Source organism: Camelus dromedarius, chromosome 13, assembly GCF_036321535.1.
Source record: "Camelus dromedarius isolate mCamDro1 chromosome 13, mCamDro1.pat, whole genome shotgun sequence".
Classification (NCBI taxonomy): Eukaryota; Metazoa; Chordata; class Mammalia; order Artiodactyla; family Camelidae; genus Camelus; species Camelus dromedarius.
The window spans coordinates 2,886,177-2,913,070 of NC_087448.1; the positions used below are offsets into that span (position 1 = coordinate 2,886,177).

General features: G+C 45.4%; 1 protein-coding gene across 1 annotated transcript in view; it reads right to left on the reverse strand.

Moving 5' to 3' along the window:
- Nucleotides 1-26,894, reverse strand: part of MYO16 (myosin XVI) — a 350,065-nt gene that overhangs the window by 129,462 nt on the left and 193,709 nt on the right. The window contains exons 22-23 of the mRNA XM_064492981.1: nucleotides 17,207-17,359; nucleotides 13,110-13,310 (exon numbers count right to left, since the gene is read on the reverse strand). Of these exons, the coding sequence (XP_064349051.1) occupies nucleotides 13,110-13,310; nucleotides 17,207-17,359 (354 nt within the window). The remainder of the gene's footprint in view (nucleotides 1-13,109; nucleotides 13,311-17,206; nucleotides 17,360-26,894) is intronic.

The window sequence follows — 26,894 nt, forward strand, 5'->3', positions numbered from 1 at the left end:
CTGCTCCATGTCTGGTGAAACGGCACAGCTTGGGTTTTCTGAGGAACTGGGCCATTTCACCCACGTTGTCAAATTTCCCCGCGACAGCGGTTCGTAGGATTCACTGCCTCTTGACATTTCCGTGGACTGCGGGCTTCGGGGTGACTTTTCCTGCTTTATTCCTGATGGTAAGGATTTGTGTTTCTTCTCTGCTTCCTTTGTCATTGCTACTAGAGGTCTGTCATTCTATGGTTATTTTTAAAGAACCAGCTCTCAGATGCACTCACTTGGCTCCCGGCCGCGGCCCTGTGCTTGCTTGCTCTGCGCTTATTTTTCTTTCCTTTTTCTAGGCTGTTGACGTGGGAGCTCAGATCCTGACTCGAGACTTTCCTCTTTCCTAATAGGTGCACTTAGCGCTATGAGTTTTCCTCTTGGCCCTGTTTCAGGTCTGCCTCGCGAGTCTAATATGTTCTATTTTCATTCTCATGCAGTTCAGCATATGCTTTGAGGCCGCCTTTCTGATCTGCGGGTTATTTCGAAGGGCACTATTTAGTGTCCAAGCATTTGGAGATCTTCCTGTTCTTGATTTCTAGTTCGACTCCACTGTGGTAGGGACGCCCCAGTCCGCACGATCTCCATCCTTCTGAACTTGAGCTTTGGTCTGCGGTCCAGAATGTGGTCCTGACGCACGTGCCTGCAGAGAACGCGTGCTCTGCCGTGGAGGGTTTGCGTGTCTGTCGATGAGCAGAGCCCTGGCTGGCGGTGCTGCGGCTCCTTCTGCACCTCTGCTCATTTCCTGCTAGGCTGCTCTGTCAGCTGAGGGGGCAGTGTTGAGATTCCGTGTTAGCGGACGTCCTTCCTCTGACACCACCCAGCAGCAGAAGGAGGCACGGCCTCGGCACTGCCAAGCGGGAGAAGCCAGCTCCCTGCTCAGCCTCCTCTGCCATGAAAGAAGAGGGGTGTCGTCGCTGCTGGGTGTGTGCGAGCTCTGGGCCCCTCTGGGCCCCGGTCACACTTCCCCAGCCGCTGGGTGAGCAGGGAGAAGGGGGCTGAAGTTTTTCCTGCTTCCTAAGTGGCCTCCACCCACCGGGTGTGGGGAGAGGGGACCTGCAGCCCGTTACCTGTGCACAGGGGCGAGAGTCCTGTCCCCCCGGACATCACCCCCCACCCCGCACAGCAGAGAGGTGGTGGCACAACACGATTCAGAATGTAGCACATGCCTGAGCTGTGCCCGAGCATTTCAAAATCGCACATCCTACAAGGAAAACTAGTTTTAATACATGTAAGTACAAGGCTTGGTTTTTGTTTTCATTTAAAAAAATTATAGCCAGTGAGCTGGCCACGGCTGGAAAAATAATAATAGTCCGGACTGTGATAACTCACACAATTTCTTTTTGCCCTAAGTTAACATGAGAATTTAATGTAGAGAAAAGACAGGAACAGAAAACCAAATGCCTAACTAGATGATAGTGCGTGTCGAATCCCTGGTAAGTCCTCCCCGGGCTCGGAAGGACGTCCTCCTCGCCCGAGAGACCCTCTGACTTGCGGCAGATTTCCAGGTGCTCCCACGATGCTCTCCTTCTCCCCTCCTCCCACTGTGCTCCCGAACCCCAGCCTCCACGTCACTCGCCCCCCCCCCCGGACCCCACCCTCCACGTCACTCACGCCTTTCTTTCTCGTACAGCCCTTTCCAGCCGCTCCAGCTGCCACTGCCGTCTGCTCTCCAGGCCCAGCTCTGGGAGGCGTCGCGCTGTGCCGGGAGGAGCACCAGCCTTGCACGGTGGCCTGCCTGCTGGGGGGCGGTTTCAGCAAGTCCCCGGGCCTGGCGGTGACCACACACAATATCGAGTTCTCCTGACTTCTCACCCGCAGAGCACGGGTGGTAGCGTCAACCTCTCTCTCTGCCTCTCTCCTCTGTCTCCTCTCAGTGATTTTGAAGGTAAGTGAACAAGGTATGCTAGCACCTAGTTTCGACAGTACCTAACATCTTCTAATCGGTATCCCCCATTCCTGCTTTTAATGCTCACCTGTCCTTTCCTCTCAGCCTTCTTTCAGAGTATTTTTGCACTACTGACTTGAGAAGGACTCATGGCATGACCTGCACCCTCTATTTTGAGGCTGCTAAGTGAGCTGCCATCTGAGAAGGAGACCCTCCTCCCGGACCTGTAATCTTACCAGTCAAAATTCACTTATTACTTTACGAAGAAACTGCTTCCAAGGAAAGCCAGTCCCGCTGGAAGAGCGAGCACATCACCCTCACAGCCATCCAACCTCGGGCTCCAGGCCCCCCGGGACCGGTGGCCTCCAGGAGGCACAGGAGGCTGTAACACCGCCTAGAAACCACAGCGCTGCAAACCCTGGTGGGACAAGGCCACCCCAACAGGGTTCCGGAGAGCTCAAAGGGCGCTGTGTCTCAGAGCCTAGCTAAATGGACGGGGGGCTTCGTACGAAAGGGAAAACCCCGAGGGAAAGCTCAGCCGTCCCGGGGAGTCCCCTTAGCTCCGCGGGTCCGTGGGGGACAGACGAAGCCTGTCCTATCTCGGCTGCGCCCCCGGGGAGGGACAGAGCTGGACCGGCAGGGAGCAGGACTCAGGCAGGGACCTTTCTAGGTCACTCAGGACAGCTGCTCGGCCCCCAGCCTCACCCCTCCTTTCCCTGCTGCTTTATTATGTGCGCGATGAAAGGAGAAAAAAACACGAAAGTTACAAAAGACAGAGACCAGGATAGACGCTCTTTTTCCCTCTCTGTCTTTGTATAACTGAAACTTAGATTCTGCTCTTTTTTCCCCTCTTAAGGACTGGCTGGTAGGATTCATGAGTCCCTCATGCACGTAACGGAGACATCTACATGCAGACAGCCCCGTCCAAATCTTTAAGGAAATTGTCGTGTATTCAGAGCCTTCCTTTGGAATGATTCTGTGCAATAAAGTGGCTCCCGAGGAAATTTCGCATTCTTCTCATATTTCAGCAGTGAGCAATACTCATCCAAAGGCTTGAGTGTGGGCGCCGCACGAGCACGGAGTGAACCAGGGGCGCTGGCAGTGCGCGGCTTTTTTGGAAGTACTTACTGGTACTGCAGTAAATATGATTCAAAGATAAATTGTGCTATCTGTATATGAAAACAGGGGTATAAAACTTTCACCATGGCTGTGAGTCACAGCCTAGTCTCCTGGGTCCACAAAGAAAAGCTACAAAATGCCAAACCACACGCATTTTCTTCTGAGCTGCACACTACCAAACTCACGCTTGGCTAATCTCTTAGGAAACTGAAGTCCAAAGGTGAGACAGCTCCAGGGGAACAGCTCCGTCCACCATCTCAGAGTTCAACTGCCTGAATGACAGTAAGGCAGTTGGCTTCCTCCATCTGGATAAAGAAGGCGCAGGGGTCGCCGGGGCTGAGGACCAACATCCTTCTGTCTGCCCCGTCTGAGCCCCTCTCTGGGCGCCGGCAGCCAGGGGTGAAGGGCAACTGAGGACGGAAGGAGGGGGGTACTCAGCACAAGAACAGGAGGAATACGGGACGGTGTCCCCTGCGTGGCTGGGGCACGAGGGACGTAACGTTCAGCTAAGTCTGTGGCTTTGATCGCTCTGCAGGACTAGAAATTCTTCATCATAGTGTTGAGTCTGTGAGCGCCAATTAAAAAATAATAATAATAAAGGACTTTCTATTCCTGGAGAGAGACTAGTTTTTATCTGGTTAAAAGGAAAGGACAGCCCCAGCTGAATATATTTTAAAAAGTGGTGTGAGCCCAAAATAAAAATCGAGCCCCAGTCACCCGCCCCGAGGTGTGCGTGCTCATCTGCAAGGCCCATGAGGAACACGTGTTAAAACGATCTAGAAGATCTGACACTTCAAAGAGAAAGCAGAGTTTCTTCTTCTACCAAGGGAGGCAAGCTGGGAGGGAAAAATAGTTAAAAGAAAACAGGCACCCCTGCCCCTGTTTCAGGACCACCGCTCACAAGTCAAGTCAGAACACTCACATTTAATTTCAGACAGTGCTATCACAGAAACAAGATGATGCGAGGAAAGGAGCAAGCTAGCATGCCTGTAAGCAAAGGTCTGTCTCACCCGTTCGCTGATAACCTGTATTTAGCCCATCAGCCAGGGTGAGGAGGCTGCTGAAGGGGCCCAGAGACTGAGGCTGTGATGAACGCGGGTGCTGGGAGGTGAAGGGGCGTACCTGGGTTCCAGGGGTAGCCAGGGGAGAGGGTAGCTCATATCTGACAATCAACTGGGTTTCTGATTTTACCATAAGTTGAAAAGTGGGACAAGTATGGGAAAATCAGTTTTACTTACTCATTTACTTTTCTGGAGCAAGCTGCGAGGGAGAGTGTGTTTGGGAGGTGGCCGGGGAGTCCAGTCTAGTTCACTTCCGTGTCTGTGACAGTGAAGATGCCGCCCAGGCGGGGACGCTCAAAGGCAGACCTGAGGCATGAAGCCCACAGGGACCCAGGCTGGAGAGGCGTGGGAGTCACCTCTCACACAGGAAATGGGATCCTGACAGTATATAAACTCCTAGCAGGAGATGAAATTGTGTCCCGGGAATCACAGTTTGAATGAAGTGGAAGTAAATTCATTTATCAGTCAAGTTTGTAATCCCTTTCTCCACCGTGTTACTTACACGATGCAAAACAGGACCCCTAGAAAAGCTGGTTGGGATTAACTGCTGACAAAAATGGGAAACTTTGAGATACACTCTTGAATTCTGTATCACCTCACACTGGGTGTAAAGACTGGTTTTTAGCAAAAGAAATAAGTTCATTTTCAGCAAATGTAAACGGGTCTGATCATTTTTCATGCCTCGTTTCAGCGTCCTATTTGAAGTTTGCTGAAGAAGTCTGAATTTCCTGGGTGGTGGCAAGTTGACCTCTCTGTAGCATCAACAGTTACAAGCAGAGGCTTCTATGTTTTCACTTTTCTATTAAATGATTCTATCTAGTGGTTTTGCTTGCTCTCGTTCTGATTCATTGTAAGTTGATAAACACTCATCAACAAAGAACGTTACAAGAAGCACACAGCATTGCTGTGAAGACTTCTTGTCTAGATACCTTGGATCTGGATATAGACATTGCTCTGAAATGACCGTATCTGAAATTTATGAACATGCTTCATTGGTTCCTTTTTAGGGAAAAAAATACCCATCAACTGACAGTAAGATACCAACAGTCTCAGAAATCTGAAGTTCCTTATTTATAACTTTCTGTCAGCCCATGAAGATAACAGGACCAGTTAAATCTTTGAAAAACAGTAAGACTCCCTAAGTAAGAGCCTGCACTTCCTCTTCCTAATAAAACCCAGGATAAGGCAACATTTGTCAAGGCTACAAAAATTTATGCCAAAGGTGAAATTAATAAAAGCAACGGAGCACGAGGAGCTTGCTGAAGTTAATTTTCCTTTTTCTAAAAGTCTGCCCAAGAGGTGAACATACACAGATGTAAATTAAGCTCTTTCTGTGTGGATCAAAATATCTTTGTCAAATAACCCTTCATAGTATCAGTCTGGCTTAGACTAGACAGATCCCATTGTTACGTCTGGGGATTCTGCCTGGAGAGAAGAAAGAGAAATAAACAGAGCCTCCCTATTGATCTGTCCCTCTCCTTTTGCTGCTGATTTAAAGGTTCGCTTTCAGAGTCTTCCTGGGCACGCTGTGTCTCCCACAAATCTCTGGGGTCAAGGCCAGCCAACAAGCTCCAGAAGGTCTTCCTGACACGGGGCGGCACTGGGAAACTAAATGGGCCCAGATCTCCCCAGCATGCATGTTACGTAAACACGTCTGAGGGCAAAGAGGTTGGCTTTCCTCCGTGCATCACCTAGAATCCACTGCAGGATCAATGAGATCAAGATCTCTACTCCGCAGAGGTATGGGTACCACGATAAATCTCAACTGGTACATTTCATACTTAATTTATTCAACAATAGAAGTAGATTCTTTTCAAGGAGAAGGGAAAAAAATGCAGGTGCTTTATAGGCTGGCCACAAATCAGTCTTTTCCCCACATCACTTCCATCAGCAATGTTTCAGTAATGGGGTTCCCGTAAAGGCTGTGGGAATCAGAGACAGGAGCATAAAGCAGACCTGGGCCCACATGTCTGGGATTACAGCTCTATCCACTGGGATGCGATTCAGGGGGACAGAAAAGGAATCTCGGAGAAACACGACTAAACCCAGCCACACAGGCACACATCAACAGCACGTGTTATAAAGGGGTCACACATTTTCACTGTCATAAAATTTCATCTCAGGATGTGTATATAAACTGCAGAATGTGCTTTAATTTTCTTAGGGGAAGTAATATTGAAAGGACCTTTAAAAATCTGCAGTAAAATTCCACACACCTGTTGGCTCGATTAAAACATTAGTTGTAAAGCTAAATGGTAAGACATGTAATTTTCTACAAAAATTCTCTTTAACTGAGGTAGAGCCACCCATCAAAAAAACAACAAAAATCTGTATCCCCAGTGGAGAGAGGAAGGCCACGTTAACACAAGGAAAACCCTGACCTAAGTGTCTTCTCTTTGAACAGCACACTTTCCATAGACAGAGACGTGTCCCGGTTTCCTGCACTCTCCTGCCACCAGAGCCTTTCAAGTGTGACAGGAAGTGAAGAAGATCTCACAATATAACTTCGGGGCTTACATATCCCCTGTCATCCGCTAAAGTGATCTTAATAACATAGTGAGATTTAAAAATACATATTCTAACACATTTGTAAAACATTGCTTTATGCAATGTGAGCTCGTGTCTAAGACACAAGAATTAACAACTTTTTCTTTTACCTAATTATGGACATTTACCAGTAATTTAATTTGAGCGAGTCAGCTGGGCAGTTGATGAGACGACTCCTGAAATATTTTCCAGGCTTCAACACCTATGACAGACGATTTCAGACTTTTGCTAAATGCGGTGGTTTTCCTGCACCAAGAGACCTCCGGCTGCTGCTGGCGGGAATCTGACTCCAGTGCTTGACACGGCAGCTCGAAATAACTGCGCCTGCCTCGGCTGCTTGCCTACACTGAGCCTTCAGAACGGGTTTACGAGGCTCAGGATTATATTCCCCTTAATTAAGACTTCATGAGTGTGTCAGCTGAGGGTCAGTGCACCCCTCAAAGTCACAGCAACGGAGCCCCAATGTGCCCCAGAACATCTCCTCTTTCTACTGCTCAGCACGGATTCTATGACCCCAGATCATAGACACTGAGAATGTCACACACACCACGGTGGAAAGAGAAAGACATCAGGGAGCTGAGGAAAATGAGACCTGGTATTGTGGCTCCCTGGCCTGGGGGTGTGGAACGGTGTACCCCCCCAAGTTCATGCTCACTCGGAACCAGAGAAAGTGCCCTTTTTGGAAATAAGATCTTTGTGAATCTAGTTAAGGTGAGCCCATACTGCATAGGGTGGGCCCTAAACCCAATGCCTGGTACCCTTAAAGAAGAGAAGGGGACACACAGAGACCCAGGCAGAGAGGTGACCATGTGAAGACGGAGGCAGAGCCTGGGATGCTGTGTCTACAAGCCAAGGAGCGCCAACCGCTGGCAGCACCAGAGGCGAGAAGAGAGGATTGGAACAGATTTCCCTCGGAGCCTGCAGGAGGAACCACACTGCTGACACTTGACCTCAGACCCTGGCCCCTAGAACTGTGAGAGAAAACATTTCTCTCGTTTTAAACATCCCCTGCATGGGGGACTTTGTGACGGCGGCCCCAGAGACTTGAACACAGCTGTACAGTATTTGGTGAACCACTGAACTTCACCAAGGCTGACACAGCCACGTCTCTGCAGAAAGGCGTGGTGACAATGTTTCAGAACCACTTTGTAAGTTGAAAACTGCTCTGTAAGCACCAGGCACCCTTAGTGGTGAAGGAAGAGAGGTCAGTGAAACCTGGACGAGGCCAAGAACTTGATCCTTGGCAAGATGGGCAAGATTTGGAAGGACCTTTCTTTCCAAAGGGGCATTCCAGCTGAGGAAAACCACAGGAACAAAAACAGAGATGGAGAAGTGGAGAATTCATTTTCAAATGAATCAGATGTGGTAAAAAAAAAAAAAATCTACAACATTATGAGTTAAAACTCCTCTCTACTTTCCTAACCTACAGACGTTGAGCCAGTGAACCCTTGTATTGGCTTCTTGGGAATGCTGTGACAAATGACCACAAGTTGGGTGGCTCAAAACTGGAGACATGTATTCTGTGAGAGTCCCGGAGGCCAGAACTCTGACATCTGGCAGCGCTGCACCCCGGGGCACTCTAGGGGACGCTCCTTCCCGGCTTCTTCTAGCTCCTGGTGACTCTAGGAGCTGCTCGGCCTGGCTCGGCACCCCTCACACCTCTGCTTCCTTTCCTCTCAATCCCCCTCGGCCTCACTCCTACGAGGGTACTTGTTACGGTGCTGAGAGCTCAGCAGATAATCCCGGACGAGCTTCTCCTCTTGAGATCCGTGCCTTACTCACATGTGCAAAGACCCTCTCCCCAGAGAGGGTCCCATTCAGAGGTTCCAGGGACGAGCAGGGTGGGGCCCATTCCATTCATTATAGCACTTAAGGGTCTGGAAAGAGAAGGAGGCTGAACAACAGACACCTCATCTTAGGAAGGAGCAGAATCGTCAGCTTGATGTGCATGAATCGGCAGTCACGCGGCGGGACGCGCATCTGCCATCCCAAAGCAATCGCTTCACGCCGAAAACAATGATGGCGACAAACAACTTCCAGACAAAGACCTTACGAGCTGACACCAAAGGGGGTCAAAAACGTAAGTGGCATATATTTTGTAACTATTAATTTTGACCTACATTTTCATTAATTTAATTTTTATTACTTCAGATTGCTTTACTATCTCTTAACCCATTCCCTTTTCTCACATTAAAATTTAGAAACTTCAAAATACTATTTCCTATTAGAGTTTAGTTCAGAATCACCTTCATGAAAATTCAACTTTTCTAAGACCCGATGTCTCTTGCCAAATCATAATTCTTCTTTCCTTCAAGACTCTTAATTTTAAAAGCCAATAAAATTAGACACATTTCTGGATTTAATGCTTCTCCATCACTTAAATCACCAGAAGAAGTTTAAGAGCAATTCCTAAAACAGGTAATCCCATACGTGGTTTAAAATTCGCTAAAAACAAATAACCACAATAAAAAAACACAACTCACAGCCTTCAATGATTCAAACGCAGGCTCACTAATGAGACCCTGTTAATATTTCATGCACAGCCTCTTCCCATTTACTTTAAAATATTTCCGTAATGGAGATTGGAAGATACACCACGCTCCTAGGAGTAATGAAAAATTCAAACGTGTTTAGGGAAGGTCTTCAGCTATAATTCAAATGATGCTGCTTAAACATTTCTAAAAGGCCCTCCGAGCCTCTGCTCGGAACGAGACTCAGAGCGCGGCTGGGTCCCGCAGCTGGCGCAGGGCTGCCGGATGCGCGGCCGGGGCAGGGCCTGCTGGGTGTCAGCGTCCTCGGCAGCAGGAACGGCCCTCCTGCCTGTGAGATCTAGTGCCTTTTTCCTGACAAGACAAGGAGAAGCAAGTGGTGATGAGAGGGACTCCAGCTCATCCATCCGGCCAAACCGAGGCTGTGAACAATTGCGAGCCCCCAAAGCCATCGTGATCCCCCTGGGACCAACTCTGTCACCAGGGAGCTGTTCACGTCTGCGCACCTGCTGCCCCACGCAGACCTGTGTGCTGATTTGAGCCAACTGGCTCTTTGCTACATCTCTTGATTTATAAAAATGCAGGATGTGTTGCTTTTCTTGAAAACGCAATAGCTCGAGATTTAAGTATATGTGGCCACCCCTGATGATTAGAATGGCATACGGGTTGACGTATTGCCACAAATTACATAGTCTCTAAACTGGAACATGTGAATGAGTCCCCGGGGAGCCCTCGGGGAGCCCTCGGGCTACGGCTCATCAGTACATCGCGGTGACATGAAAGACTTCTACAAAACCACAAAGTTGACTCCAATTACGGAAAATCCTGCTTTAAAACATAAAGGTGCTGTTACAGGAAATTTCATGATCCCACAGGGCTTTAGTGACGTGGCAGCCGATCACTTGGCTTTCCCTGCTTGGCTGTATTGCTGTTAGAGCGCAGTGGAATAATCACATTCGTTCAAACTCTTTGCTGTTTTTCCTCAGATTTTCTTAAAACAATTGAGATCGAAATGTTATTAAGGGCTTATAGAATACTTTTTAAATGCAAACATAAAATAATTAATGAGCAAAATATTATTCCCAAGCAGTTATTATACCATGCAGTTTAATGCAATTAGCATCTATGAACACCTGGCACATGCCCACGATATGACAGAAACAGACCTACAAGGCGGGTCGGGTATGTACCGACGTCAGACAGCTTCCACGACACTTAGAGAAGAGTGATTTCCCCAAATCCCTGGTTATTCCATACTACAATTTTTCAAATAAGCCCTATGAATTTAGTAAATTCTTCATATAAAGAAAATATAAATTTAAAAATTTGAATATAGGACTAAAAGATTGCTATTGTCACAAACAGTTTCAAAGGCTAAATCTCTCAAATGCAAAAGACAGTTACTAACGTTCTGGGAATAGCTACTCGTTTATTCATTTAGACTTAGACTTGCACAAAATCACCCACTGCGTGCTCCGTACACCCAAGGACCACGAAGCCGTCACACAGCATCGTCCCACCAGCACTTCCTACGGAGGTGTTCCCTGTGCCGTCCAGGTGCGCCTCCTGCTGTCCCCACCCCTCCTTCTCTCCTCCTGGATGCTGTGATACTTTCCTGTGGTACATTTTATAAACCTTTTCTTTCCTACTAACGTCCTTCTCCCTCTTCTCCATGTTCTTCCTGGGTGAAATGATCCAATTAGACACATTTCCAAAAAGATGACTACGTTTTCTAAAAACAACCGAGCTCCCAGAATCAAGTCTTCTCAGCACCTTGTCGGGATTTCCCTTAAAAATCTCAAACTCAGAACATCTACAACTGAGTATCTTTCTTTCCAAACTGCCTCATCCTCCAGGATTTTCCTCTCTTGGTGGGCATAAGACCAAGCTCACGGGCTGAGACCCCTCAGTGTCCTTTCTAGCCGGTCTCCCCTCTTGCCCTGCACATCTAGTCACTCACTCCCTGAAGCCCCTCCTCCTGGTGAATGTCTCTGCCGTGTCCCACTGCGCCTGCTCAGATGCAGCCTTTGTTTGAGTGTTTCCATAGCCCCGCATCCTTTTTCCCTGATCAACCCTATATTCCATCCTCTGTTTTCCTTAACTTCGTTCCCCACCCTGTCTCACAACACGTGATGAGTTAACACTGGCAAGAGGACAAAGCCCTGAGTAGAACATGTGCATTTATGCATGTCTTCCCCAGAAGCGACCTTCCCGGATGTCTTCCCTCCCAATCTCTGTGGGCTCACCCGCCTACACGTGGCGGCGCGGTGGGATGTCCGGCAGCCTTCATCCTGGGCGCGTCCTGTACTGCGGACGCTGGGAAGTGGGAGCGTCACCATCTCAGACCCCTCTGCAGCTGGGGCGGGGCCGTTCTGCAGCGCCCACCCGTCTGGAACCCGCTCAAGGCTTAGAAGGTGGCCATGGTGGAGGCTGTTCCTCTGACCTGGCGAGCGTGTCATGAAGATGCCTGTCTTTCCCCAGCAGTGAGGTCTGGGCCAGGCACCAACCCTTCCTTGTTGAGGGCCAGGGTGCGGGCATTGCACTGGTTTGGGCGGGACAGTGACTGAGAACCAGTACCACGAGCACCCGCTCCTGAGTCCGGCTGGAGGCTCCCTGACCAGATGCGGCCCTGACGGCCCTGCCAGCCCCATCCTGCTGTGTGGCCCTCAGGTCAGTTCTGCAAGTTCAACTCAGTCTCCCAACAGTCTCTTCCTGCACTGAGGCCATTCTCCGCTCGAACGGCTCTACTGCTTCTGTCCCACGACACTGAGCCCTGAGGGACGGACCATCTGCCCGAGCCCCCATCTTCACTGGATGCCCCTCCCTGCACCCTCAGTGAGCCCAGACTCACCCTTGGAGGCCTAGGCCACACTTGACCTCCTCTAGAAAACATTTCTATACTTTTTTTGGAACCAAATAAATTCTTTTTTCTTTGTGATAATAGGGAACTTTAAAAACTATTATTAATATTTTACAAGCAAAGTATAGCATACTTATTTGTTAATTCACCTGTTCCTTAATTGCCTGTGACCTATTTGAGGACAAGGGGTATGATTTACTCATCTTTGACCCTCTATGCCCTGGGGTCGGCATACAGGCGTCTCCGTAAACACTGGTGGAAAGGAACTGAAACACACTGAGAGGAAGACAGGGAGCAGCGACTTCACCCTCTGATGTGTTCTTTGTGCTACATGCCAACCTGGGGACAAATCTACAAATCCCAAAGTGGAAGAATTCACTCTGGACGGGAGACTAAGTGGGTGTGGGTTTTAGCATTAAAAGATGGATGTAATTTGACCTTGTGAAGACCAGGAGGACGCTTCAAGCTTGAGTGTGGGGAAGGGGGATACAGGAATACAGTGAGTGGATTAGGAAAATAACTTGAACAGAGGTTCTCTATGGGAGAGTCGTGACAGGTGAGTCTTGGAGTGAGTGGCAGGCGTCAGTCCCGGGGAGCCTGATGTGAGCCCAGGGAAGGTGACAGGTTTAGACGGGTAAGGGCTGGTCCTCACAGGTCCTGAAGAAAGAGGCGTGTTTCACAGAGCCGGCTGGGGAACAGAGAGAGACCTGAGAGTCACTTTCTTTCTCAGGTCCACCTGCTTCAGGAAACGTAACTGAATACTGAGAACTATGTTGAGGGTAGTAAACCCAGATGGCCAGCATTTGTTTGGATTTTGAAAATATCCCGCAGTTCAGAGCAGAGCTCCTGGAGTAAATCCAGGTCTCTTGCTCGTATTAAGTTGTGAATCTGGAAACATTATGAGAAGAATCACACCACGTGCTTCATCACCCACATTCTGGAGATGCTGAGTCCTTATCAGGCGAAAGGAGACAACTTAGAGAAGAAACATTCTGTGGGTTGTTCACCTAGCTTGCATTTACCAAAACTCTTAAATATCCAAAGCTCAAAGGCACGTCCTTGAGACTCCTGGTCCACGAGCACACACGATGAACAACTCAGGGCTCGTCACTTACCCGTCCTGCGTAGTGGATGACGGTGAACGCTGTGCCGTGGTCTTTGAGGGCGACATTCCCGTTCCCATCCTTCATGGGAGAGTAGACCACATTCGTGTTGGAGGATTCTAGAAGACTGTGTAGCTTTTTGGGAAGAGTTGTTTCCACTGACCAAATCATTTGACTTTCTTCATCCAATAAAGAGAGAAATCCAGAAGGCTTCTGAAAGTTAAGAAGAGAGAGTTTTTTTCCCTTCTCTTACTCAATTTGGTATTTGTGTTATTGTTCATGCACACTTATCTACAGTCCCATGATGCTCATATATACGCTCAGAAAGTGAGTTTGTCTTTACTTTCAATACACATCTATTTCTGTTCACTGTCATGTCCCCGTTACCTAGCAAACCTTTGATGTAATGTCGGCCCCCAAGAGGATTTACTGATTATAGGAGTTAATAAATAAAAGAGTGTATTTTAATGCCATTAAAAACACTGGAGTTATTAAAATGTATATTCTCATCTTAATTAAAAAAATAAAATTTCCAACTACGGAAAAGTCATTTTTTTTCTTGTCCTATAACCCACGTGAAACACTTCATACCTGTGGTGGGACATGAAACTAATCAAAGAACAAAACGTACAATGATGTTAAGTCGTAACAAGTGTAGCAAAGTCCTACTCAGTGGGAGGGGAAGGGACCCTATGATAGTCCAATATTTACACCCAGAAAAAAGAAAGTTTGAAGCAATAACTTACAAAATTTAAATTAGAAGTGTGATAGCTAATAACTGCCAAACAAGGAAACTAATATCAAACAGTAAGAAACAATTTAAAATTAATCTCATGCGAAGGAAAATGCTGCTTCAAGAACTTCCCCGCTTCTGACACTGCACCCCCTACGCAGAGCACCATTCTGCCCGTGGGCCTTTGACATCAGGCAAGTAACTGTTTACCCACCTGCTGCACTGTTCGCCTTTTCTTTCCCAGGGCCGTAGGGAAGATTTTCTATTGACAGGTCAAATCTACCTTTTAAAATGTGGTATTTTGTATTATTTATTTGCATTATTCTCCATATATCTCAATTCTTCCCACGGACTCAGTGTGCTTTTCAAAGTGTGAACCCCATAAAAACAATTCTCAGGGAGTGGAGAGATCTATCTTGCCCCCTAGAGTGATGTCAGCTTGTATTAGATCTGAGGTCACAGAACCGTCCACTACAGGCCTTTCATGATGTCATTTACTGGGTCAAGAGAAAGTCATTTCTTTGTGTCTGAACTATTCTAGGTGTTTGAAGTCTTCTGGGATCTCCTGGTCATAGTAGAGAAAATTCAGACTGTTTGTCATTGTCTGAGGGCTGCAAAAGTTGAGATCATTCTGGTGCCATCCATGGGGAAAAAAGGTTGAACCCGCTGGCCTTCGAGAGGGCCTATGCCTGGTGGGGGCTTGGGCACCAGAGCGCACCCTTCTGGAGATATTTGGCAACTATGACAGCATATCTAGGCGAGGGGCTGGACAGCCGCCCTGGAAGGAGAGGGAAGAACTAAGGAGGCAGGAAACAGCAGTAAAATGCAGGGAATGCCTGCAAAACCGAGTTCACCTCCCACAGCAAATCACCCAGATTAGTAAGAGCTGGAGAGACTTCTGCCTCCAGGGTAAAAATGTTTTTTGATAAGGAAATCTGGAGAAGAAAGCCCACTGCGTGGTCCATCCCAAGATCTTCAGACTAGCCAAGGACTCCATGAAGAACTCCGAGATTTAAAAAAAAATTAAAGCATGGCTGTACAGAATGGGTGGGTAAGGGCCCTCAAAGAGAGCAATGGATTTAAGAAGTTTGCTGCGAACTGGTCTTGCCTGGCCTGTGTTAAAAATCAGAAATGCTTTATTTCAATTTACAGCAACTATCTGCTGAAGAGGAAGGAAGATGTTGATATTATAATCTCAGAAGTCATTTCTTAGTCTATTACCAGAGCACGGTGTCACAGCACACTCACACGCATCCACACACAAACATACAGACACGCACACACACACACACAAACACACACACACACACACACACACACACACACAGTGGAGGGGGTAATGGGCTATTTAAGGTGTTGCACGTGTGTCTGTATTTTGGTGGCACTGAGAGACGTCCTGTTTGGAGGTGAGAGTTTTTGCTTTACTGGGTGTTTCAGTAACTCAAAGACAAGGTCCCAATTAGTCCAAGAAAAGGAATCGATCCACGAAGAGCTGCCTTACTCCACTCCAAACGCAAGAGAGATTTCCCAAGGATGGGGGCTTGGTTACCAACAAGATATTTTTTAGAGCATGATACTTTGTATCATCTTAAAAATTCTTTGAATTTATACGTTATATTTTCTCAATATTTAGTATAAAGCCATGAAAGAGTGGGGTTATCAAATTTAGAGGCTTGGAAAACTTGAAGTGTCAGAAGAAGAAGAAAATGGAGAAATGGGTTCTAAAAAAAGGATGAATGGCCTTTGATGCCTTCAGAGGAGGCTAAGTTGTCCTACTGGGTGTGGAAGGACGTCACAGACAGTTTCATCCTTCCATCAGAAGCGTCAAGGGCAGAGACAGCGACAGAATGCCCTGGACACATGGAGAGTTCGGTGAGGATCTGCATTGACCCCGCTCCTCGGAGACGTGAGACATACATGTGATCACTGGAACACAGAGACAGCCGTGCAAACACTCTGCACGCCTGTGCACAGCGGAGGGTTATGAGTTGCTAGGAAGGAAATAACCAGCCTGTTTTGTGCCGTAGAGTATACGCTTGCCTGGTGTGTAGACCTACATATTTGTAGGTGAAAAGGCTAGCTTCACCCTCTGCTTGGTACGTCTTTTCGTTTCATTTCTCCGGGTATCCAAGAGAAGCCACAGCAGTAACACCCGCTCTCATTTCCAGCCCATCCTGATGAGGGACCCACTACTGAAATACTCATTCCAAAGAAGAAATGAAAAGACAGAAATAACTCCATGCTGCTGACCGCTGTGCAGCAGCCAAGGACACGGCAGCCGGCGAGCATGAGGGGAGAGGGTGCCTGAGGGGAGTGGGTGCCCGAGGGGAGTGGGTGCCCGAGGCTTCCCACAGACAGTTAAGGGTCTATCACCCTCAGGCCACTTTTTAACCTTACATAGATTACCTATATGCTACATGTGTCAGGATGAGGGAGGGCTTTCTGGAGGAAGAGACCTTCTTCTGGAATTAAAATAAGGAATGTTGACAAGCTGGTAGCAGAAACAAGAACATTTTACAGATTAGGAAAGTGCATAAAATAAAGTAATTGTAAGTAGACATTTACAAAAATTAAGGGTAGAAAATTATATATTATGCTCCCCAATAGTTAAATGGTCTCAGTTTTAAACAACATTCAAATGTTTTAGAAATATTATTGGTAAGTCTATACAATGTCTTGTATTAGCAGACAAGTGATGGCTGATTGTATGATCGATTTTCGTTCTTATGATGACGATATTGAGGCAAAGATTCTTGCATTGTAAGGTAGAAAGGACAAAGATGCGTATAAAAACTTGAAAATGTACTGTTATGTGTATATATATTTTGCCATTTTTCTATATTTTTTGTTTTGGGGGGTAATTTGATTGACTGATTGATTTTTTAATGGAGGGACTGGGGATTGAACCCAGGACCTCGTGCACGCTAAGCACTCACTCTACCACTGAGCTACACCCTCCTCCCCCTTTTTTTTTCTATATTTAAACTTAAAAATTTGGAGATAAAAAAGATTGTTGAGTTTGTTTTGTGATCTTGTAAGCCTTGGTATTATTTTATAAAATAGTAGGTCTGTATGATGGGCATTTGTAACCACACCAAAAGAAGAGTTTCAGCGACATAACCGATGCTCAGTATTTTTATAACAAAATGATCTGATATTTCTTGTCATTTCAATTGATCGATAATTCTTCAAATGTCCTTTCCGAGAAAGGTCACGTGTGCCTCAATCAACATGGAAAGAGCATAAATAAGTTACAAACTGCCGAGCTGCCTATAAAGATATCCCCCAAATACAGCCCCTTGGAAGAAAATTCTTTGTCTCCAGTATATTTAAATGCACATACCCAGGAAAGTAGCTAATTATATGATATGAATACCTGGAAAAAAAAATCCAAAACTGCAGTCTGGTTACCAGGAGCATAAGCGGTTTCCATGGTAACTCCCTCCTGTACACATTCTGTTTGCTCGTGTTGAAAAAGCACTTCATTGACATAGTGGTGCATCTTCTCATTGGTCATGTTGACACAGAGCTGTTGTGGGGAGAAAGAAAACAGTTCACAAGAGAATTCGGCACGCAGACCCCCTTTCCACGCCCCGTTTCAGAGGGCGAGATGCGGACTCGAGAACGCTCAGCGCCAGTTAGCGTCTCCCGACGCCGCCCTGAGAAGTCAAAGGAAAGGGCTCCGCTTGACGCTGCTGACTTCACACGGCCCGATTATGCAAGTGAGAGCTGGCCGCGAAAAGCAGCAGGAAGTATAACGACAACATTAACTTACAAATGCGGGGCCTAAAACATATGTGAGTTTTTTTAAAAATATTTCCAAAAGGAAATGCTGTTTGGGCCCTTGCCAACAAGTGACGACAAAGCTGCCCTAACCTCAGACACCAGGGAAAGGAGGGGTGTGTTTCTTGCCTCCTCATTCCTGTTGCAAAAAAGAGCACGGGGTTCGTTTGAGAAAGGATACTGGTCTAAATATCTGACTGCAGGCACCAAGTCCTGTAGCACAAAATTTTTACATTTTCCTCTTTCCGCCAGGCGTGCCCATCGGGAAACAAATGTGCTACTCCTTAATCTTCAAGTGCTAATTTATTAACCTTAAAAATACCTTAAAATGTTAGAAAATAAAATAAAACAACCCAAGTCTAGCCAAAATGAAGTCTTGCTTTCCCTCTGGGGTGACATTCCTGTTTTTCTGCTTTTTTTTAATAATCCAAAAACCTCAAAAAAGTTGTCTTGTCTTACCTCAAATTCCTCTTCTCCCCACTACTGAACTCAATAGATTTTTGCTCCCCTTGCTCCACCAAAAATGCTTTTTTGGGTCACCAGTGATGCGTGCATTTCTAAATCTGACGTCCAGCTCTGTGTTCACTGCCCTTGGCCTCCCAGTGATGTCTGAGAGCCCGTTCCTCTGCGTTCCTTGAGTGCTGCCCCCAGTGTCTTCCAGGACGTCACACTCTCGGGGCTCCTGCCTCACTGGCCGGTCCTTGTCTGTCTCCTCTGACTCCACCCTGGAGTGGTCCAGGGCTCCGTCCAGGGCCTCCTGTCTTCTGTCCCTACACCCCCTACCTTTGTGATCTCACGGCAGTTTCACAGACCATCCTGCCTTCCCATCTGCACCCTGACCACGACGTTATATAAGGTAAAACCCCAAATCACTTAGAAACATTTAGAATTCAGTAACTCACTGAAAATAGAGATGAACAATTTATATACATCAAAGTTACTGATAAAAAGTTTGTAAAAGGACATCAGATCTCATTTGCAAAGGGAACAACATCTAAGATTATGTTTAACGTAAAATGTGCAGTATTTATATAAAGAAAATGCCAAAGCTTTTGTAAATCACACAAGACTGGAATAGTCACTGGAAAAAAGAAGACCGCCCTGGGCGCCTCCTTCCCACGCGCCCGAGTTCTCCTCCAAATCTGGTGTCATCCTAGCACCTGCTAAGTAGGAGCTCCTCTCAGACAGACATTCGATGCCCACGGGTTCTCTCCGGGACACGGAAGAGCTTCCTTTGGGCTCCAGCTTCCAACCAGCAAGTCAAGTCATCGTCTCAGAGGACCAACACCAGGACACGTTAGCTCTCTGCACGGGTGGCCCGAGCCTGCCCATCAGAGGGTGGCTATTAATAAATGAAGAGTAACACACACATAGGAACAGAGATCCATCCTCTCACAGATCTAGCTACTAGGAAGGATGGAAGTGTGTGCCGTTCCGCGGACACGAAGCAGCCCCAGAGGGAAGAAAAGGACAAACACATCAGAGTGCAGGGCACGAGTCAGCCCGCAGGGGGAGCTTGACCTGAGATGAGCTGTCTGCTAGGAAGGTCTGTTCTTCAGTTCTTGCCGGGACCAGAATTTTGTGAGTAGGCAGAGGCAGCTCAAACATCTCCGGAAACGGGGTGATTGGAGGCTGCAGACAAGGGGCTGCCCCGATGGCAGCAGAAGTTGGGAGAGCTGGAAATGCAGAGGCTCAGCACCCGAATCTAGTCAAGTTATCTGGGTGATGAACGTACATCGGTATCTCATTATTAAGGCAACAGATAGAGAATAGTCAATGCAGTAGCAATATTCCAAATAAAATATTTAAATAACTTATGGAAAATAAGATCCGATGACCACATATTGACATGCACAGAATATTCAAAATAATTCTTCACTCCAGATCAAAAAAGGTGTCCCAGGGTCACTGCCCTTGCTTCCAGTAGTTTTTCTTGCCTCTGCTTCCCCGTAAACAACGGTTTCTGCAAATCTGGTGACAAGTGACTGTCTGTAGACTGAATGAGCTTCCCTACTGCCTTCCATCACAAAGTAAGATCTAAATTAAAAATAAAATAGGAGCCATGCCACATTGCTGCTGTCTTGGAAGTCATTTTAAACCCTAAAGAACTTCGAGATTTGCAGACACTAACTACCATATAGAAAACAGATGAACGACAAGGTTCTACTGGATAGCACAGGGACGTGTGTACCCAATACCTTGTGGTAACGCACAATGAAAAAGAACGTGAAAACAAGTACACGTATGTATACGCACGGCTGAAGCATCAGGCTGGACGCCAGAAACTGACACAACATTGTAAACTGACTACACTTCAATTAAAAATATAAATTAAAACAAAAACCTAAAGTACTTGAGAGAACTTGCTCAGACTTGGAATCTCTCTCTGCATCCTCTCTTCCTGCCAATGCTCCATCCGTGATCTCTGAAATTTCTTGAGTTTTCTCCCTTCTACCTGATTGGGCCAGTAGTTAACCAGAACCTTCCCTCTCTGCCCCTTGACAAGATTCCTAGATCCCATGAGATATATGCAAAGCTGGAAGGTTCTTTAAATTTAAAGCTAAATGTTTCTTAAATACACTCACATTTTGCTGATCAATTCTCTGAATGTAAAAATATCAAAACTACAGTCACTTCGTTTGAGAACATACCATATAGAGCATTTAACTGTATATGCTTGGCTGTTTGGGCAAAAACAGTTTGCGTATAGATGTAGACCCATAAATCCCACACATAACAGCTGGCAAAGGAAGGGCTGGGATTCAGCATTTAAATATCATCTGAAAAATATTTCCTTTCTTGTACCTGATACAATGTAGCACAGCCATCCCCTAGAATTGTTCCATCAAAGCTAACTGGTAGCAATAGCTCAGGATCTCTGTTTGTTTTATCTGTGGTGTATAAATCTCCAGGAATGATTCTGCAAAGACAAATCACTTTCTATAAAACTGTGTAGAATCTGTCCAGAGGAGCAGCCCCCTGAGAAAGGAGTATTTATCACTATCATTTCAATCATGAACGAAAAACAAATTTCTGAAAGTAGTTGTTAGAGGAAAAAAATTTTCAATTTTTTTATTTGCTTAAAAAAATCATAATTTGAGGTGTTTCCCCACTCTAATAATGCGTAAAACTCTAATACTGTAATAATTTCTCTACTGAAGATCTTAAATGCTATAAAACGATTTCTTGATTTTGGAGTAAAATATTTACAGTAAATGTCCAGAAAATAAATGACTCCATTATGGAATGAAACCACTGGAAAAGATTCTCTTTGATGAGATGATGTACATGACTGCAATTTTTCAAACTTTTTGATGTTAATAAATGCATCGAATTATTTAAGACAACACAAATAGATCCTTTACCTCAGCAGTCTGATTTTAAAATGGCTATGTAAGGTGCAACTAACTGTTATATATTTTGGGAAATAGATTACTCAAGAAATAAATGTAGAGGCCAAGGAAAAATAGCATGATGTGTGTGACTACGTGAAACAATGCGAAATCTGACAAAGGAGCCTGAAACAAGACCGTCAGTGGCTGATTCTCTGCTGTGGAAGAAATACTCAAATTCTATGACATTTATCTTTCCCCTCATCTTGAGATTCTCTCATTGAACACACTTAGAGGTGGATGTCGCACACATATTTCATATAATTCTCTTACCATTTTGTATTCAGAATAGACCGAGGCCAGTAGTTACAAAAAGCACTTTTCGATGACAATCTGACTCAGTCCTCTTGCTCCTGACTGCTGACAGCTGACCACCTCTGTATATAAAGCCTGATGCAGCCTGACCCAAGCATTTTAGAATAAAAACAGACATTTTAAATGGCTTTGTTTCCTAGGATTTTATTGAACCGAATGCTGGCTTTATTGAACCGAGTCACCGTTTTAGTCAGAATGAGAGATGCCGTATGTGTGTGTGGATGGAGCCACAGTAATTAGAAAGGGCTGGAAAAAGCTTTTCCAGTCTTTTTTTCCCCCAGGAAGGAAGGCCTAAAGCTGTCTACCAAATGTTCAGTAACAAAAAACTGATTTGGCCTGTGCTTCTGAATAGAGCAACTCACCTGATTGCTCTCCTGGTCAAAATGATTCGCAGAACATCCAGTTTCCCCACTGAGCTCCCCCGTTTTCAGCCTGCACTGGGGACGGGACTTGGTGACATGGGTGATTCTTAGAACACATCGGAAATGTTTACTGTGCATCGTGTTCTTTGTATTACGGAGGGAAAAAAAGAAGCAGTTTATAAAAATCCCAAGGAGAACTCCAGCGGGATGGGTAAAACTGAGCAGCCTGTGGGGTGATGTTTGACTTGTAGCGTCTATCGGAGGGCTGCTTCCTGCAGCTGCCTGAGTACCCAGATTTCTAGCAGAGGAGAGCAGCGCTGGGGGCATACGGGGTTTGAAGTAGAATGGTTTTCAAACTCATTTTGAAGTAATGCACAAACTTTTTTTTACCAAAATAGTTTGCCTTTCCTGACTCTAAATTATTCAAATTGCTCACCAGTTAACATATAAAAGAAGTGCTAGAAATGTGAATTTCAGACCCGCCAGGAAAGGCAGCCAAGGAGATGATCGGGACACATCACCGGGGCAGACGCCCAGCTGGGGAGCCGAAAGACGCGGCCCACCCACCAAATGGGGGCCAGAATCACGAGGAGAACCTGCGTATCCTCAGTTCACGTTCACTGAGCAGCTCTGCGTGCGCACAGGTGGGGGTGCCGCAAACCACCAGAGAAAAGGAATGAAAGGCTTGTGAAGGCAGATTAGTGTAGGTGCCTACAAGTGTGCATCTGCACCAAGAACTGAGAACATCACTGACTTCGATGCAAAACAAACATCGCTTTTACTTTTTAACTCCATCCATCAGAACTGCTCTTGGGTTTCATTAAATTTCCAGGTCTTCCTCAGTGCAGACTTGAATGTGGATAAAAGGTGAGTATTCATAAATGACAATGAAAAATTATTAAATACTGCTTAATCAGCGTGCACCATTCTCTGATTAAAATACACACTTTGTACATGAAGTGCTGTTGCTAAGCGGTTTAATAATAAAAATTATGCACCCTTTGAAAACACTCTTTAGTAACAGAACATTATTGCGTATCCAGATGGCCTATCATTTGTATTAATGACAAACTTAATTTCTTGAGTAAATTTTCACCAACTGTTCTCCCTTTATTTTTATTACTCAGTGAAATTTATCTGAAGCAAAAATATAATAAAGCGTGACATATGCATCCCAGAATTAAAGTGGAGATTAATTAAAGCTGACTCTAGTTGAAGGCAGAGCCCCAGGCATGAGACAGTGATTTGAAACCCTACCGAACATTGGAATTAACCAGGAGCTCTACAAAAAAGGCTGATGTCTGGGCCTGACCCCAAACCAATTAAATCAGAGTGGGGCCCGGACACTGATATATTCTAAAAGCTCTCTAGGTGATTATAATATGTAGACCTGGTGGAATACACTGAGATAGATGCTGGTAAATACAATCCATTTAACTGATTTCCTCATCAATTTATATGTGTGTGTGTGTGAGACATATATATCATGCAGTTATACTTTAAAGGACATTCGTTCCTGTCCAAAATGTCCATTAGACATTTGGCCCATAAGACATTTGGTCCATACCGAAAAGTCCTTGACAGTTGGTTCTGTCCAAAACCATCTGGTGTAGACCAAATATGCTCATGGACATTTTGGATAGGACTAAATTTCAAGGATTTTTGGTGTGGACTAAACGTCTTATAGAGGTTTTGGACAGGACTTAATGCTTACTAACCCATTTATATATATATATATAAGATATAAGATATATATATTATATATATATATAAGACAGCAGGAATGATGTCAGATTTCAGATACTCAGTATTCCTCAAGTATGTTCAGCAGAACATTAATTGTATGAGATGTCAATTACTATTGTCTAAAAAACAACAGAACTGAAGCCTACCGGAGAAACACTGAGCTAAACTAACACTTCCCTGCAAGACTTCTCAGGGCCTTGCCTTTGCCAAGTGTGCTGTGAATCTCCAACTTACTTTTTTTGAAGAACGCCAGGGGCTTAGAGATTGCTATATGTACTTTCCCCAACAAGTCAGTCATTCCTGGTTTAGGCACCTTTTCTGTAAAACGGCAGGAGTTGAGGAGCAGGGAGGGATGGTGATGAGGAAATAGTATTTCTCGGATCTGTTTCAGCTTTAACATTCTGTCATTTATGTTGCCAGCTTTGACTGTCCCATCACGGTAAAGCCTTTCTTCTCTCCATCCCTGTTTGGGAAAAGTCATGCTGCCTTTCTCCCAGCACCGTCTCTCAACTCAACAGTGAGAAGAGACCGCCTCGGCCAACAACCTGACGTGCTTTGTAACACAGGAGCCGGCGCTCGGTGAGCGCGGGGCGCGGTGTGGCAGGACTGCTTCCCTGGCCGAGCCCTGCACCAGAAGCCTCACCAGCAGATTCCAGGCCCGGGGCCCTGCAGGGACCCGCTTCTGCACTTGTTTGTCTGCTGGTTTTGTTTGGTTCTCACCCTTCCTACTTTGCACCCCTTTTAGTAGATTACTGTTTCTCTTTGCAATTTTAATATCAAATTCCGTGCAATAGGTTTTAAGCAAATGCAGCTGGCAGTTACTTCACAGGCACAATGACATTGTTTTCACACAGATTAAAAAAAAAACACTTTCTCTATAACATTTCTTTCAGTGATTGTGTTACTCAGTGCAACATAGATTCATAAAATAAATCCACTGTTTTAATGAGTTTAATCCACACCCATAATCTCCTTTAACATGAACAATCGCTATGCGGGGACCGGAGGGGTTTTCTGAAGGGCTCAGCCGACAATAAACCTATTGGCTAACTTTCTTCCGATATTCTATTTAACAATCTGCTAACATCAGATTGAAAAACGCAAATTCTACTGAAATAACCGTCCTTTTCAAATACTTGTCATTATCCAGGATTGAATGCAAAGCTTAGAGAGACACTGAAGAAGTAACAGACCCCAGAGCAGCGGCCCTAAGGTGTCAAAGAGACAGCGGCACGGAGAGCACTGCCCTGGGGCCCGAGGGGTTGGTGTCTGAACTCCCACGCGGCCCCAGACAGACTTTGGGACGTCCTGCCCCTCTTTGGGAGGGGGTGGCCGGAGGTGCCGGCCGTCATCTAAGGGAGGCTCCTGACTCACAGCGAGGGCGCGAGACACTGCAGCCACTGCTGAGGGTCGGCCGCAAACTACGCGGGCCCCAGTGCCTGGGCGGCGCCCTGGGGGCCTGCGGTGAAGGTGGGCTTCTCCCTGGGTCATTGTCATTGTAAGAACTCAATTCACTCTCTTCTAAAGTGGCCTGAAATATATTTTCCACTCCATTCATTCTGCCCTTTGCATTCTGTAACACTTCCGTTTAACCGTTCTGGTGCAGGCAGACCTCAGAGGTATTTCGGGTTTGGCTCCAGAACAGAGCAAGACAGCAGGTCACATACATTTTTTGGTTCCCCAGTGCATATGTCATGTTATGTTTACACTACACTGCAGTCTATTAAGTGTGCAATAGCATTATGATTTAAAAAATAATGTACACACCTTAATTAAATATATTTTATTGCTAAAAATATGCTAACCATCACCTGAGCCTTCATTGAGTTAGAAGCAGTAGTATCAAAGATCACTGATCACAGATCATCGTAACAGATGCGAAAGCAATGAAAAAGTCTGAAATACTGTGAGAATTACCAAAACGCAGCACAAAGACACAAAGCGAGGAAATGCTGCTAGAAAAATGGTGCCGAGCCGACTTGCTCGATGAAGGGGTGCCCCAAACCTTCACTTTGTAAAAAGCCCACCGTCTGTGAAGCCCAATAAATCCAATGCAGTAAAGCCCAGTATGCCTTTACTTCACAAGGAAGATGAGCTGCACTCTCTTCCTTTTTTATTACAGGTTATTACAAGATATTGAATATAGCTCCCTGTGCTATACAGAAGAAATATATTTTTTTGATCTATTTTTATATATAGTGGCTAACATTTGCAAATCTCAAGCTCCCAAGTTCATCCCTTCCTGCCCCCTTTCTCCCAGTAACCGTAAGATTGTTTACTATGTCTGTGAGTCTGCTTCTGTTTTGTAGATGAGTTCATTGGTGTCCTCTTTTTTTTTTTTTTTTTTTAGATTCCACATATCAGTGATATCATATGGTATGTTTCTTTCTCTTTCTGGCTTACTTCACTTAGAATGACGATCTCTAGGTCCATCCATGTTGCTGCAAATGGCATTATTTTATTCTTTTTTATGGCTGAGTAGTACTCCACTGTAGTATAAATATGCCACAACTTCTTTATCCAGTCATCTTTATTTCCTCAAAACACATTTTCAAAAGCTACTAACCTGAAAATGTCTAACCATACTTTTTAAAACATAGAATCCCATATTATTGCAAGAAGTACATTCAAATAGCATCTCACTATTTCGTTACTCTGCTTATTTTTCTGCAGAACCCTGAGCAGCACTATCCCTGGGTTCTGCTATGTAACAGAAATAAGTTTCCTCATTCAGAGTTTTCTTGAACTGTGTGACATCAACAGCTTGGTGAGTTCCTGAGAAGAGTTCAGAAAATTCAGTATCATAGAGCAGGAAATGTTTTGAGATAGAGTTAGCTATTTAATGTACACATGATTTGGGAAGCTAAATGTAAAACAATTTGAACAATAAAATATTTTTTATATTCATAGGTCAATTCATTGAGTGGCAAATAGTTCATACTGACACTTAATAGCTCTCAGAGCACATGCTATGATTAAAATTGCATGGGAACTGCCAACCTTGGGATGAAAGTAGCAACATCTTCCTCATTACGGTTTTCCTAACCCTTCTGCCATCCAGTCAGAACTGGTCCTCCTCTGCACTGCCTGCCTACTGCACCGTGATGTCCGCGTGCTGCTTAGTGCCAAGCATAGGGTCTGGAATGTGGTGCGCATACGAAATCAGGTAGTTGAATGAATGAATGACAGAGGAGCCTGATGCAAGCGAGCCAGAAAAAAATGGACCCTTTTGGGGACCAACAAAACCCTTTCCTACAGGGCAGAGGCCATAGCCTCTCAGTTTTTCCACCTGTAAAATGGAATAATCGACATCAAAGGTACATGACATGTGTTCAGCTGACAGTCATTAATATACTCTTTAATTTATCTTTGTATCATATCGAGGATAGTGATTTCACAACTAAGGATTTCATGGTATTTTTCTGAGATTGAGGTTGACAAACTGTACAATCTTATTTCATAAAAC